The sequence below is a fragment of the Budorcas taxicolor genome, chromosome 11 (genome assembly GCF_023091745.1).
Source record: "Budorcas taxicolor isolate Tak-1 chromosome 11, Takin1.1, whole genome shotgun sequence".
NCBI lineage: Eukaryota > Metazoa > Chordata > Mammalia > Artiodactyla > Bovidae > Budorcas > Budorcas taxicolor.
The window spans coordinates 19,129,191-19,143,418 of NC_068920.1; the positions used below are offsets into that span (position 1 = coordinate 19,129,191).

Here is a 14,228-nt window from a genome sequence, read left to right on the forward strand (position 1 = left end):
GGGCTGCCCTAGAGATTGAGTGCAGATAGCAATAAGCTGGTTAACTCTATGCTGCGGGTAACCCCAGAGGAGACTTGGAGATGATGCGTCCCCATTCCTTCCCCCACCCCCTTCCCGGGGGCCACTGATGGCAGGCTGCCCTGGAACCTTCTCAGTGCAGGATTTGGGAGGGGGCAGAAGGAGACACCGGCAGAGTGTTACAAAACAAAACAATGTTTGGCCCAGGACTTTGGCAGCTATCAGTGGGTTTTCTTTATAAGCTTCGCTTTGCAATTTATTTGAGAACTTTGAAAATAATGATAGTGTTTATTTTGGTCTGCTGCTTTATTCCCATAAAGGTGCTCTACTTTTTTTCACCTAAGTATGAAATCTATTTGTTGATTTATTTGGGTCAATTTATTTTAAGTGACCAAGCAAAACATTCTTTGGGCTGTTGACCCCCATGCCAACTAATCCCACATCAGAGAAGGATTCTTCTGTGTCCCTTGGGGCATGGAAGAGAACAGAGAAAGAAGATGGACCCTCTACTCCCTCCCTCAGCTCATCAGAAAGTACACACAGCCTGTGATGAGTAGTGGTGGTCCCGTGTGCAGGGGTATGTAGCAGGGCCTTCCGCCTGGGCCAGCAGATTGTGGCCTGAGGCCAGCTGTGCTCTGTGTGGATGCGTGCAGTGCAGCGGCACGCCTTGGGGCGGGATGGCACCTTGTAACGCAGGCACAAGTTGACAGATAGGACCTGGTCTTCATCTGCTTTTGTAGACGATGCTCCTGATGGGCAAGTTGCTGCGTCAGTTCTTAGTAAGCAGTGGCAGTGGTTGTGATCAAAACTGTGACTGCTTCAGCAGATCCTTATGAAACTGGAATAGCGAGACTGAATTCCAGTGGACTTCGGTGGCTTCCCTGATAGCTCAGTTGGTAGAGAATCCGCACGGGAGACCTGGGTTCGATCCCTCGGTTGGGAAGATCCTCTGGAGAAGGGAAAGGCTACCCACTCCAGTATTCTGACATGGAGAATTCCATGGACTGTATAGTCCATGGGGTCGCAAATAGTCGGACAAGACTGAGTGACTTTCATTTTGGTAGCTGTATCCTGGGATGGCCAATAACTTTACTGGGGGCAGCACCACAGGCGTCTCCTGTAGTGCTTGGGTTTGTTTCACATCCATCCGGCTATCTCCCCGCCCCTCTGGACTGCCCTGCAGTCTGACGCTCTGATCAGAAATGAGTGTAATTCCTGGAGAATGAATGATGAGTTGAGCCGAGCGGTGTTCCTCCCCTCCCTCTCAGCACCTTCAGAAAGCTTGCCCTCAACACACAGCATCCCATACGTGCAGAAAAGGCCATAAGGGGGCGACTGTAGGCAAGCCCGCTCTGTAGGCCCTCGAAGGGCAGAGGGATGAGCGATTGGCCATGAGGGGCACGGCATTTGAGAGTGGCTCAGTCTCTCTGAGGAGGTGACTTTTGAACAGAGACGTGGGAAGCGTGACTTGGTAAAATGCAGCAGACGGGAATGTTCCCCTCGCTGGATTATGGGAAGAAGCCAGCCCTGGTGAGATAAAAGGGAAGAACATTCCAGCTGGAGGGAGCAAGGGCCCCTGGGAACCTGGGAGGTTTATTTCTGCATGGAGCTACACTCTAGGGGATCAGATCAGGAAAGCGACTTTCACTTCATCACATTTCCCCCCCTGCCTTTTGGGGCATGTTTGTTTAAATGGGATTCTTAGCAGCAGGGCTGAACTCTGTCATGACTGGGTTGCCATGGGGGCTTCTGTACCCAGGAGCTTCTAGAGAAGGGACACCCCAGATGGCCTTAACCTCGACAGGGGTTCAGATAGCAAGCTCTGTGTTTTCTGAGCTTGCTGTCTGAGTTGTTTAGTCCTTTATTTGACTTACCCACATTTATCCCATGAAGGTGAGGAACAGCGATGATTTGATCCCAAACCACGTCTGTACCCTCACCCTCACTGCCTGTTGACTCTGGATTTTAACACACCGTAAATAAGAGGTTACCCTCAATGTGTTTATCCGTATATGCATGTATCTACACGTTTCTTCCTCAGTTGCTTTGGCTTGCTGGCAGGTTTGGTTTAGTTGGTTTTGTTGACCTTCCTGGCGCAGAGGACTTTTCTGGTAGGAAAATTTCTTCCTTGATGAGTTAATAAAATATCAACACAGAAGTGAGTCTTGCTCCACTTGACACGCCTGTGGTTTCTGTGGGGGACAGACACCCTCTGTATTTTCTGCGTTCTGGCTCTTCGTGCGTTATCAGTGGGCAATAAGGACCATCCTGGCTAAACTTCAGCCTGAAAGCCTCTGGCGGTCCCACATTCTGCTGTTTTCTTCCTTGGGGCTCCAGGAACCCTGTTCTGTCTCCAACCCCACCCCCTGGATAGCTCTGTACTCCCTTAGTTCAACCATTAATTATTTTTGGGGGGCTGCACTGGGTCTTCGTTGCTGTGTGCAGGCTTTCTTTAGTTGCAGCAAGTGGGGCTACCCTCTAGTTGGGGTACGCAGGCTTCTCACTGTGGTTTCTCTTGTTCTGGAGCATGGGCCCTAGGCATGGAGGCTCTGGTTGGTAGTTGTGTGTCACGGGCTGGGTTGCCCCACTGCATGTGAATCTTCCCAGATCAGGGATCGGACCTGTGTCCCCTGCACTGGCAGGACTCTCAACCACTGGGCCAGCAGGGACGGCCTAACCTACATTTTCATTTTTATTTGTTTTCACCTTAGTAATGAAATGGAAGGTGTTCTTGGTCAAAATGTCACCTGGTGGAGGGGTGAGTGGGGGCCACCTCGCGGTTATGCCCAGCTGCTGAGTGCTGGCCCTCCTGGAGCTCCACCGCCCTTGGTGGGGGTCTCATCCTGCCTGCCCTCTCCTGCAGCCCGGCCTCCTCCTTTGCACAACACCTCTGGAGGCAGATAATGCCATTCTTCAGCACATCTGCACCTCCCCACCCTGCTTTCTGTGCTGATTTAGTAACATCCACTCATTTCCTTGTATCAGACATTGTGGAATGAATCGCCTGTCCTGCAAACGTGGCCACGTGGCTAAGAGCGCCTCCTCCATGGTTTCCCTGAGTCCCGTGGAGCCCGCAAAACAAAGTCACACCTCTGTTAATCCCCCGGGACTCTGCACACAAAGCCAGACCACAGACCTGCCCTTTCTGGGAAGCACAGATTCTTCTGGTCTCTTTAAACAAGATATTGGTTTGTCTGGTTCTTCAGTTCCTGTTTTCATCTGGGTCTCACAAATGCTTAATCACTTGGGAACTTGGCTTATTCCTCTGAGGAGTAATTTATTTTACTGCCGTTTTTTAATCTCTCATGCCCTTATTTTTCATAGCCTCCCTGAGAAAGTCATCAGGCAAGCAGTGCCTTTACTTGAACAGCGGTCGGCGCGTTTGTCTGTGAGGCTCTGAAACTGTAGCATGTTCTGCTGTGTCCCGCTCTGCCATCTCTGTTTCGTGTTCGTTTTTCATTCAGGCTGGGCCAACTTCTCATGATAATGTGTGATATTTGTCGTTGCTGACTTTTGAAAAAGCAACCAACACTGAACATCCTGTTCATGCGCGGGCGGTATTTCTGTAAAGCCCCTTTAATCTGCCGAGCGTGAGCTGTGTCCATTTAAATAAAGATGTACACATCATAAAGTAGTCAGTTAAAACCCCTTTCAGCAGGAAAGCATGGTGGGGGTTTTCTTTTCACATGATGGGAAGGTTGGCGGAGAGGAGGAGCTTGTCTGAAGAGGAGCTAGTCGTCTTGGGCTCAGTCCTGCCGAGGGTGCCAGGACCTGGAGAGCGTGTGGCTTGTTGGACCACTGTCTAGTTTCCTGTATCCTCTCCTTTCTCCAAAGTGATGCTGCCGAGGGCACAGGCTGTGTGCAGCCTGGTGCCAGGGAGTTGAATATAGCAACTGAGTGAGCGGTGAGCACATTTAAGTGGTTGAACAGAGTGATGTCTGTTGAATAAATTTGAGCTTGTAGTTTATGTCTTTCATTTTTCCTCTAGAGTAATTATCTTATAAAAATATCCATTTGTAAAAGACAGAAAATCTAAAGTGATCTCAGTTTGAGAAACACAGCTCTTCTCTGATTTTGAAGCGAACTCTAGACATAGTATCATTTTATTTATAAATACTGATATTTCCTTTTGCGTTTCTAAAAGACAGGGTTTCCCCATTTCTGCATAACTACAACATTATGCTAGGAACACCCCCCCCCCCAGTTCCTTTATTTTGTCACATATCCAACCCACCCGCAACCTCCACCCCCAAAAGAAACAGCTCTTAAGTCTCTGAATCAGTCACCCCTTCCCCCTAGCTGATCCTTCTGGAAGGTCAGTCCCTTGGCTTGGTAGGCAAAAGCTAATAGGCAATTTATGATAAAGGTCAAACCAGTTATACAGAGGGTAAAAGTCCTCAGGTGGAGAAAGAAAAATTAACTTTAGGAAAGAAGTAAAGAAACCTTTGCAAGGTTCACTAGGATTCAAGTTAATAGATTGTCTGGCATGTAAGGGGCTAACAGTGGCGGTAATTATCAGAGAACCCACCTGTCAGTGCAGGAGAATAAGAGATGTGGGTTCGATCCCTGAGTTAGGAAGATCCCCTGGAAAGGGCATGACAACTCACTCCAGTATTCTTGCCTGCCATGGAGAAGCCCATGGACTGAGGAGCCTAGTGGGCTACAGTCTACAGGATCGCAAAGAGTCAGACATGACTGAAGTGACTTAGCAACATGCATGCGTGCTGACTCATAAAATTGTGTAAATGAACAAGATCGAAGCTGTGATTTGTAGACACCAAGTGGATAAATTAGGGAGTTGATGTCTATGTAGGATGGTAATAGGGAAGAGGCCTGAAGGTAGGTTAGTTAAAGCCAGTTTTTTTGAATCCCTCAGGATTTTAGGCTTTCTGTGCAGGCAGAAGGTAACCCATGATTTGGCCATGAATGATGGGTTTTGAATAGACTAGGAAAGTAGATCTCCCCCACCCCCGCCTGTATTATATGCTTTAATTAGTGTAGGGAATTCATGTGGCTGGATTGGAGTCACAAAAGCCTAGAGGTTGGGGTGTAAGACCAGGTACGTGACAGACCAAGGTGGGTGGAGTGTCCTTACACAGTATGAAGGGGGTCATGCATGTGTTTGTGACAGTATCCTGTGAGTTCAGACTGTTAAGTAAACGTGGCAGGTGGTATACAGAAAGCCGTTAATCCCATATCATCTAATACGGTGTGCTGGTTTTGAAATACCCAGGCACACACATGGTTTGCACAGGCATGAGCTTGTGTGCACACATACACACATGATCATGGTGTATATTATATGTCAGTTTAGAAAACACAGCCTTTTAGGCAAATTTACTGCCCTTTAAAGCAAGCTTGTGGTTTATTAGAGTGTGTGAGATATACAGAACCTTAATTAGAAACAAAGAATTTGCTTGAAACAGAGTCTTTCTTCCCTTTGTGTCATGATTTTATTGCTGCACGTAGATCTATGTCTTCTGATCTCGGCTTAATTTCTTTTTAATTTTCTCCTGCTCTTCCAGGCCCAGGCTGCAAGCACAAAGGAAGTTTGCTCAATCCCAGCCGAATAGTCCCAGCACAACTCCAGTCAAGATAGTGGAGCCATTGCTACCCCCTCCAGCTACTCAAATTTCTGACCTCTCTAAAAGGAAGCCTAAGACAGAAGATTTTCTTACCTTTCTCTGCCTTCGAGGTAAGACTCTGTTGCCAGTGTGAGGGGGGCGGCCTGGTTGAAATAAAGGGACAAGGTGTCACCCCGGGTGTCGGCGTTGACTTTGGTCTCTCTGCTGCACACCTGCGGCTCCCCAGCCTGGTTGACCTGTGAAAGGAGGGGCTCCACCAAGAAGGTACTTGAGTCTTCTTTCTCTTTTCCTCTGGTTCTTTGTTGTTGTTGTTACTGTATTTATTTATTTGGCTGCACTGGGCCTTAGCTGTAGCATATGAGATCTTTCCTGATCAGGGATTGAAGCCAGGCCCCCCGCCCTGGGAGTGTGGGGACTCAGCCACTGGACCGCCAGGGAAGTCCCTCCTCTGACGCTTGAATCGCCTTTCTTTGGCCTCTTAGCACACACTGTCGTCGTGTGTAGGTTCACATTTTTATAATTGACTTCTCCCTGACATCCGGTTAGCACCTCTGTCACCTCACCATCACATACATGCTTTTGTTAACTCGGCTTTCTGTTTTGTAATTTTTATTATTATTATTATTGGTGGGCTGATTGTGGATGGGTGTGAAGTCCCTTTTCCTTTTGTGTCCTGAGGTCTGGGAATAAGCCACGCTATGGTGGGAGGGCTTACTCCCGCAGCGCCCCCCATCACACACACTCACACACACTCACTCCTTGGGGAGAAACAGCACTAGAACCTTCTAAGCGTAGGTAAGAGTGGAAATACATAGGAATGGGACTGATGAACAGGAGAGCATGGTGACGATGCAGTTTTGTAATGAAGGATGAGTTTGGGTTTACATGGCCTCATTTCAGGAACGTGTTTACTCCGGGAACGCAGAGAGGAGAACACAGGGAGGAGAAGGAGGTTGCGGAGTCTCCATTTCGGGCAAGAGTATCATAGGCGGGGATTCTTCTCTTAATCCTGCTGGGGGCAGTCTGTCAGTCTGTCCTTTGATGGTGCTCAGGTTGGTCACTGATTGCGGGGGAGTCTGTCAGGCTTTTTCACTGTAAGTGGACCCTTGGCAGCCTTTGCAATTTATATGTATTTCATTGGGAGACTCTTTGAAACTCTCTATTTCATTTCTCAACAGACTTGATATACTCATTTTTTGGTGTCTGTGTGGACTCGTTTCCTGTTTTGTTTAGAAGGTTGTAATCTGTTACTCTCCTTTATTTTGATGTTTGGGTTTCCCAGATCCCGTCAGTGGAGCCCCTGCATGCTGGCACCCTTGCCCTTTGATGTTTCCCTGAGATCCTCCCATCCTGGCCCCCTGGCATAGCAGAGGTCCCCGGGCTCATCTCACATATCCCTTCCCCCAGGCCTGCCTGGGCCATTTCTCCAAGGAGCCCAGTTTACTCTAAGGAACATCTGCTCTCCTGAAGTCGGGATCTGGGCCTGAGGTGTGCTCACAGCTATTGGAGGGAAATGCATTGTGCGTGTTTGTGTGTGCTTCCCTGGTGGCTCAGCTGGTAAAGAATCCACCTGCAATATAGGAGACCCCGGTTCAATTCCTGGGTTGGGAAGATCCGCTGGAGACGGGATAGGCTACCTACCCCCTCCAATATTCTTGGGCTTCCCTTGTGGCTCAGCTGGTAAAGAATCTACTTGCAATGTGGGAGACCTGGGTTGGGAAGATCCCCTGGAGGAGGGCCTGGCAACCCATTCAGTATTCTGGCCTGGAGAATCCCCATGGACAGAGGAGCCTGGCGGGCTGCAGTCCATGGGGTTGCAAAAAGTCGGACACAACTGAGTGACTAAGTACTCATGCATGTGTGCAAGGGCGTGTATGTGCACATGTACACATGTGCTCATTAAGTATATATATTTGTGTCTCTAGACCTGTTAAAATCCACGAGTGAGCACCAGTACCTCTGGTTTTAGTTTAGAACCAAAGGGTTCACTCTGGTTTTCTTTTTTCCGTATTAAACTTGGATTAAGCTGGCTCCTGTTATATCTACAAATTACTTATTGACCCATTTTTTTCCAGAGTGTCCCGTGCCCATCTCTGCCGCCACCCTCCCCACGGAGTTCACTTAGCTCCGACCCCATGAGTGTGCTGCCCCATGTGTGAACATGTCTTCACCCTGTTGGGGCTCTCACAACCCACACCAGCTTCTCTGGTTGTTCTTCACCCCCACCCCATCCCACTCAGTAAGCTTTCGGACTGAATTGTTGGCCAAGGGAAGATAAAGGGCTGCGGTTTTTGTTTGACTTTACAGGCTATTGATAGTCCTGGAGACTCTCAGGACATACAGGAGGAGGGTAATTGTGTTCTGGTGTGGACCACTTGGCCCTCACGAAGGGGAGGTGGGGAGGCGGGGCCTCCTGCCAGCATCTCCCTTGGGTTTGATGTGGCTGCCTGCAGATGGAGCCTCGTGATCCTGAGTGTTGAGAGTGGACAGTGTAAAAGCCCAGCAGGAAAGAGGTGCAGGATTGGCTGTGAAGGGTGAAAGGAAGAGAAGAGGCGAGGGTGATGGGCAGGTGGTGAGGCTGCTGTGGGGTGGTGTCATTGGTGATGGAGGGTGAGTGGGACCAGGTGCTTAGAAGGAGGAGTTTGAGCTGAGGGGATCTTCGAGGGGTCAGCAGTGCCTTTAGCAACTGGATGACTCAGGTCACTAGACTCAGTAGAACTCTTCTGCTGTGTCTCTAATGCCACTGGAGCCAGATCTGCCCTGGAGCTATGCCTGAACTCTTTACTTTCCTACAGGAAGATTCACTGATCTTGCTCTATTCAGTTCAGTTCAGCTGTTCAGTCCTGTCCAACTCTCTGCGACCCCATGGACTGCAGTACACCAGGCCTCCCTGTCCATCACCAGCTCCTGGAGCCTACTCAAAGTCATGTCCATTGAGTCGGTGATGCCATCCAGCCGTCTCATCCTCTGTCGTCCCCTTCTCCCGCTTTCAGTCTTTCCCAGCATCAGGGTCTTTTCCAGTGAGTCAGTTCTTCGCATCATGTGGCCAAAGTATTGGAGTTTCAGCTTCAGCATCAGTCCTTGTTCTATTAGGATGTCAGAAAACTGCTCTTGCCGATTATGGGTTTTAGTTCTGAACACTTCTACCTGTGGAGTGAGTGTGACTTGTTTTTGGAGAGGAATTTGTGTGTGCAGCGTGCACCTGTTTGTGCACAATTTTGTAAAATCGTATTTTCTGTGCTTTTGGCGATTGGGGGAGGACCTTGCTCGGAGAGGCATGCTTATTATTCAGGTACTTGGCATCTAGGGAAAACATCACATCTGGGGTCTTTGGCATTGACAGACTCTAGACGTAGGAGAATCCTGTCTTTTCATAGAGTTCACTTCTTTAACTTGTCAGATGGAACAAACGTTTCAGGAAATGAAACCTAAGATGTTTTTAAAAATAATTTTGGAAAAATGCTCTGAGGCTGGAAAAATATTCCTACATTGAGCCAAACAATAAAACAGGTTTTGTTGTTTATTTTTAATTGATACACAGTAAGGTTCTGACACAGAATGTTGTACTCTCTTACTCTTCCTCCTGAACTTTTTAGATTTAAGGTATTTTATTTTAAAAGCCTTGAATTTGTGAGGTCAAGTGTGTTTATCTGATACGGCTTTCCTTAAAGCCTCAAACGATAGGTGACACACTGAGTACCTCATGTTCCTGGAAATGTGGTGGGTTCGGTGGTATTAGCCAGCGTATTTTAGTATGGAATTGTTTGAACCAATTAAAACTTGCATTTTGAAGTATACAAGGGTTAAATAGACAATGTCTGTTGTAGTGGCACTTCAATAATTTTCTTTCAGGTTCAAATGCAAGATCAAGTGTTAAACTTTTTTTAGTCATAAAACTATTTCATGTTCCACTAGGGCAGATCAGTGGAAAAGAGGGAGAAATAGGCCAAAAATCAAAAAATCAAAATACCCTTCTCTCCAGTCTCCTAGAGCCAGGCACTGTTTACCACCTCCTCAGTGAAAATACTGCTGAGCCTTCTATGTGCGTATATAAGTCCCACACCCCAACTGGAATTGCATTTTATTTTGGCAATCTGGTTTCCTGTTTCAGTATCACATAAATACCCATTCCATCGTGTGGGTGACCCATCATTTATCTGATCCTCGACTTACATGTAGATGTATTTCTAACTTGTAGATATCAACTGCTGGTGACACTTGAATTTGATTAACTTTTTTTTATACCTGCAATCTAATTCTGTTACTGCTTTTCTGGCTGGAGTTCCAAGCCAGACAGAGCTTGTCTGAGCCCCAGACTTCACGTTCAGCCTCAAGAACCGGGCCGCTCCATCACCCTTGGGTGGAAGCAAGCACAGATCCAGTAAAGGAGGCAGCCCTGATAAGCTCAGTATTGACAGGAGAGAAAGCCCAGCTGGAAAAATCATGCCGGAACCGGAGACCTGGAAGCGATGTTTGTTGCCAGGGATTGCACATCATCCTTTTCTCTGGTCTTCAATTATCCAGAACAGCTTCAGTGCTGATTTGAAATATGGAAGAGAATGGATCTTGGGATGGAGAGAAAGCTGGCTCATGGAGTTCTTTAAGTCTCGGTGTCTATTACCCATCAGTGACCCCCAGCAAACCCAAGACCCCCCCACTTCTCCCCACAGCTTCATTGAAAACTGGGGTGAGGAAAAAACTGTGCCATTAATAATTCTGACTGAGAAGAGTGTGTACATGTCAACACACCAGCCAGTTGTTCAGAGATAAGCTTTAGAGATTAAAAAAAAAAAAAATCTGTCTTAAGGCAGGTAGGGACCTTTCAGCTGAGTTTGGTAGGACTCTCTTCTTTACTGCTACCCTGGTCCCCTGAAACTTCCAAAGAATAAGCAAGCGTGATGGTGCAAGCCAGCCGGTGTGTTTGCTTGCTGTGTCTTTATCTTTAAATGGCTGCTTTGGAGAGGGTCTGCCTGGGTCCTTTCAGAGGCATAATTAGTCTTTTTCTTGGGGTGTAGATCTGCAGAGAAGGGGGGATGTACCATCGCTGCATTTTTTTGTCACTGTTGTTCTTAATGAGTTCTGTCATCTTCTCTTTGTTCTATGACTATTTGCAGATTTGAAAATCGAACAGTGGAGCAGTGGCAGGCTAAATGAGTCTCTTATTTATATTTTTCTCTTTTGGGGGGCAGTGCAAATAAAGAGGATCCCTGAAAATACACACCTACATGCTTGCTTCTTCTGACCCTGGGCATCACAGGCCAGCCTCACAGGGAAGAAGAGAGCTATTTTCCAGGAGGAGTTAGTAGGGAAGACACCACCCCCACCCCCCACCCCCACCCCGCCTCCGTCAGCCCTGGTGAAACAATCCTTTCTGTTTGGGGACCACTTGCCTTTTGTTTCCCAAGTCCTAGAGAATCTTCAGCGATCACTTGTCATTCAATTGCTAATTAACTCGGCCTCTATTGAACTGTTTTTCAGTGCCAGAAACTAGAAAACAGAGATTACAACAGGAAAGCGTGATGGGGGCAGTGGACTGGCCCGGCACGCAGGTGTCAGAGTGGCTGTGCCGGGCAGAGGGGGCACAGGTGGAGCGGAGGGAAGGGCACCCTGCGCAGGCTCTAGCGGGGAGCTGGCCTTACAGACAGAGAAAGGTCTGCAGAAGCCCCTCCCAAGGCTGGGCGGGTGACTTCGTGGCTTGGAGAGCTGGCCCCTCGTTAAAGCAGGGAGTCTGATGTGTTAGGTGCTGTGGGCCCAGGCTGTGGGCCCGCGGTTCTTTGGCTGACGGGGAGGCCTCACGGGTCTAGACCTTTGTTGAATAAGTTGATCGTGGCAGCATCGGAAAAATGGATCGAGGTAACCGAAGCCTAAGCAGTGGGCTGTTGCAGGAAGACAGGCAGGAGGCCGATGGATGCTCGTGGATCCTGGGCAGGTGACTAAGCTTTCGGCCTTGGTGTCCTCTTTTGTAAAATGGATGTGCAGTCAGCATGTGGTTGCTGTGGAGTTAGACTAAATTGCGGGTGCAAAGCGGGCCAGATGGGGCCTGTGGTACCATCCAGCCCCTTGGTATTCCCTGGTAAATCTAGGAGATGAACAGGGAAGGGGAACAGGTTCCTCCAAGTGACACGGAGGAGGGACAGTTTAAAAGACCAGCCAAGGAGAATGCAGGTACCAGAAGAGACAGGCCACCTGTGGAACTTCTCTAAAGACAGTCGCCAGCCAGCTTTATCAGCAAGGCATGTGTGTTTCGATAGAATACTGACTTTGGGTATTGAGGTCAATAAATTGTAAGTAGGGCAAATGCAAAAGCCTGGGGTGATTTAGAGGTCACAAAACGAAAGGGGATTAACCTGCTAGAAAGCAATTAAGTAATCCTCCTATTGCGAGGAGCACCATGGCTCTGATAATGAACTTGCTCGAGCGAAATGGGAGTGCTTGATGGAAATCTTTGGGGAGCAGGGACCTCTGTCACAGTAGTACACAACTCTCTTCTGGATGAATCCTTTTGGGGAGGTGTTGCATCTTAATTTTTTGGGAGGGGTAACAGACAAAGTGATCTTCTCGCTACCCTGAGGATTCCAGTGGCTGTCCTCACGATTCTTCACACTAAACCAGCCTTATGTTCCTCATACGCTTGGTTTTCCAACAGAGTCTGTACACTTGGCTGAGTTGTGCTGAGCAAGCAGTTTATTTGCCAGAAGAGTTTATCAGGCTCATTATGAAGAAATATGAAACCATTGGCTCCTGAAGCGCCCAGGAGGGGAGGGATGGGGCCCCTCTAATTGCTCTGTGACCTCGATCGGTCGTTCAGACTCCAAGACGTTTTGCTCAGAGGGTTGGCCGTGCTCCAGGCCAGCTGGCCCCTGACCAGGCTCTGCCCTCCCTGGGGATGAAGCCAGTCCTTGCTCCCCGCCTGTGGCTGCCGGCACCGAGTCAGTGTGCTTCTCAGATTGTCTCCGGCCTCTTCCCTACTTTCTGCTGATTCCCTCAGTCTTTCTCATCCTTTCTGAAATCCCATTTAGAGAAGGTCGATGGGGGCAGAAATGTGGAAGTAAGGTTAGTCCTGTTTTGTTTGTGGAGCACCTGGCCGACAGCTGACAGCGCTGAAGGGGCCAGTATCCACGTCCTAAGGGCACAGTGCCCCTTGCCCTGTATTTACGTCTCTATTAAGGTCCGTGGGCGCTTTCTCCATAGAGAGAGCACACTTGAGATGGCCTCTGTGTGGCCGCAGTGAAGTGAATTTCTGACTTGTTTCCCGCCGTGTACGTGATGGGTGGAAGTTACGTGGGTTGAGCCCACTGCGCTCTCCATGTGGTGTGACCTGTGCGTTGCGTTCATTTGCTTCAGAGAGATCCAGAGACTTTGTTCCATTGGACCAGATGTGTGTGTGTTCATGTGTGTTTCAAGCCACGGGTATAGATGACCAGGGGGGAAGGTAGTAGTAAGTCGATTGTTCCAGCTGCTAATTAAAGGCACTTTCTCCCGTCTCTGTGCTCGGCTGGGTCTCCCTGTGAGCTGCGTGTCAGGAGGGAAGGTGGTTTGCGTCGCCGAGTCCCTCACGTCAGGGCTCTTGCAAAGAGAACACGTGCTCTGCTCTGGTGGTGGCGGTGGCGGCTCAGTCGTGTCCGACCCTTGCGACCCCATGGACTGTAGCTCACCAGGCTCCTCTGTTCGTGGGATTTCCCAAGGTCTGCTCTGCTGGAAGGCATTGCCTAAACGTGGGGTCAGGCACCCACACCTGGGAGCTCGTAACTGAAGAGGAGGCCTCTGAGAGGACAGTCACATCACCACTTCCTCCCTGTTCTTCCTGAAAAAAGGCTCCCAAGGGCTGAAGTTTTGCAGCCCTCACAGGTTGCTCTGCCACCTGTTCCCGAATTCCAGACCAACTACTGAGTTCATTTTGTGTTTCCATCCTCTCTCTGGGCCCCACCCCACCCTCTCCCAGTGGCCAGTCTGCAGACTCTCCCATTGGGAAAGCAGGTAGGGGGTAAATCACCTTTGCTCTCACCTGTGGAAGGGGGCAGCCTGCTTTCATAGTTGTGGGTTGTTTTGTTCCTGAGCCGTGTCACCCTAAAAGTGGCACTGCCGTGTGGGTGTCGAGAGAGCTTTCTCCTGTGTTACCTCACAGCCTTCGGGGTCATCACAGTTGTTACGTATGAAGATACTAAGCCCATTGTACAGGCAAGTAAACTTGAGTCTCCCGACAAGTGGGTACATGACTGCCAAGCTGACATGTCGCCCTGGACTTTCAGACTCCATGTAGTCCAGTGATTGGCGCCCTTGTTTTTGATATGTGTGTATTAAAAGGAAGATCAGTTTGAGTAGAGGCTCTGTTATCCAGCCTTCTCCGTGTACCATAAGGAACTAGGGGCTCCCTTTGCGTTTGGGCTTTGGCTGGAGGGCTCTTGCCCGAGTCCTGCTGCTTGGTGGTTCCAGAAATGAAGTAGGGTGAATGTTGAAAACTTCGATCGTAAGATTAATTACCTTTTCTTTGTAGGGCACATGATATTAAATTTCTACTGATATAAGAGAAAAGTCATTTAAATCATGAAAGTAAATCACTCTAAAGAGAATAGCAGATGGATTTAGTACCCGATCTTAAGAGTTATATGGGAATGGGCGGGGCTT

The 14,228-nt window shown here is 48.7% G+C and overlaps 1 protein-coding gene across 2 annotated transcripts in view; it reads left to right on the top strand.

Moving 5' to 3' along the window:
• JARID2 (jumonji and AT-rich interaction domain containing 2) overlaps nucleotides 1–14,228 on the top strand; it is a 231,057-nt gene that overhangs the window by 168,355 nt on the left and 48,474 nt on the right. For both annotated transcript variants that reach the window (XM_052647857.1, XM_052647856.1), the window contains one exon: nucleotides 5,544–5,713. In XM_052647857.1, the coding sequence (XP_052503817.1) occupies nucleotides 5,544–5,713 (170 nt within the window). The remainder of the gene's footprint in view (nucleotides 1–5,543; nucleotides 5,714–14,228) is intronic.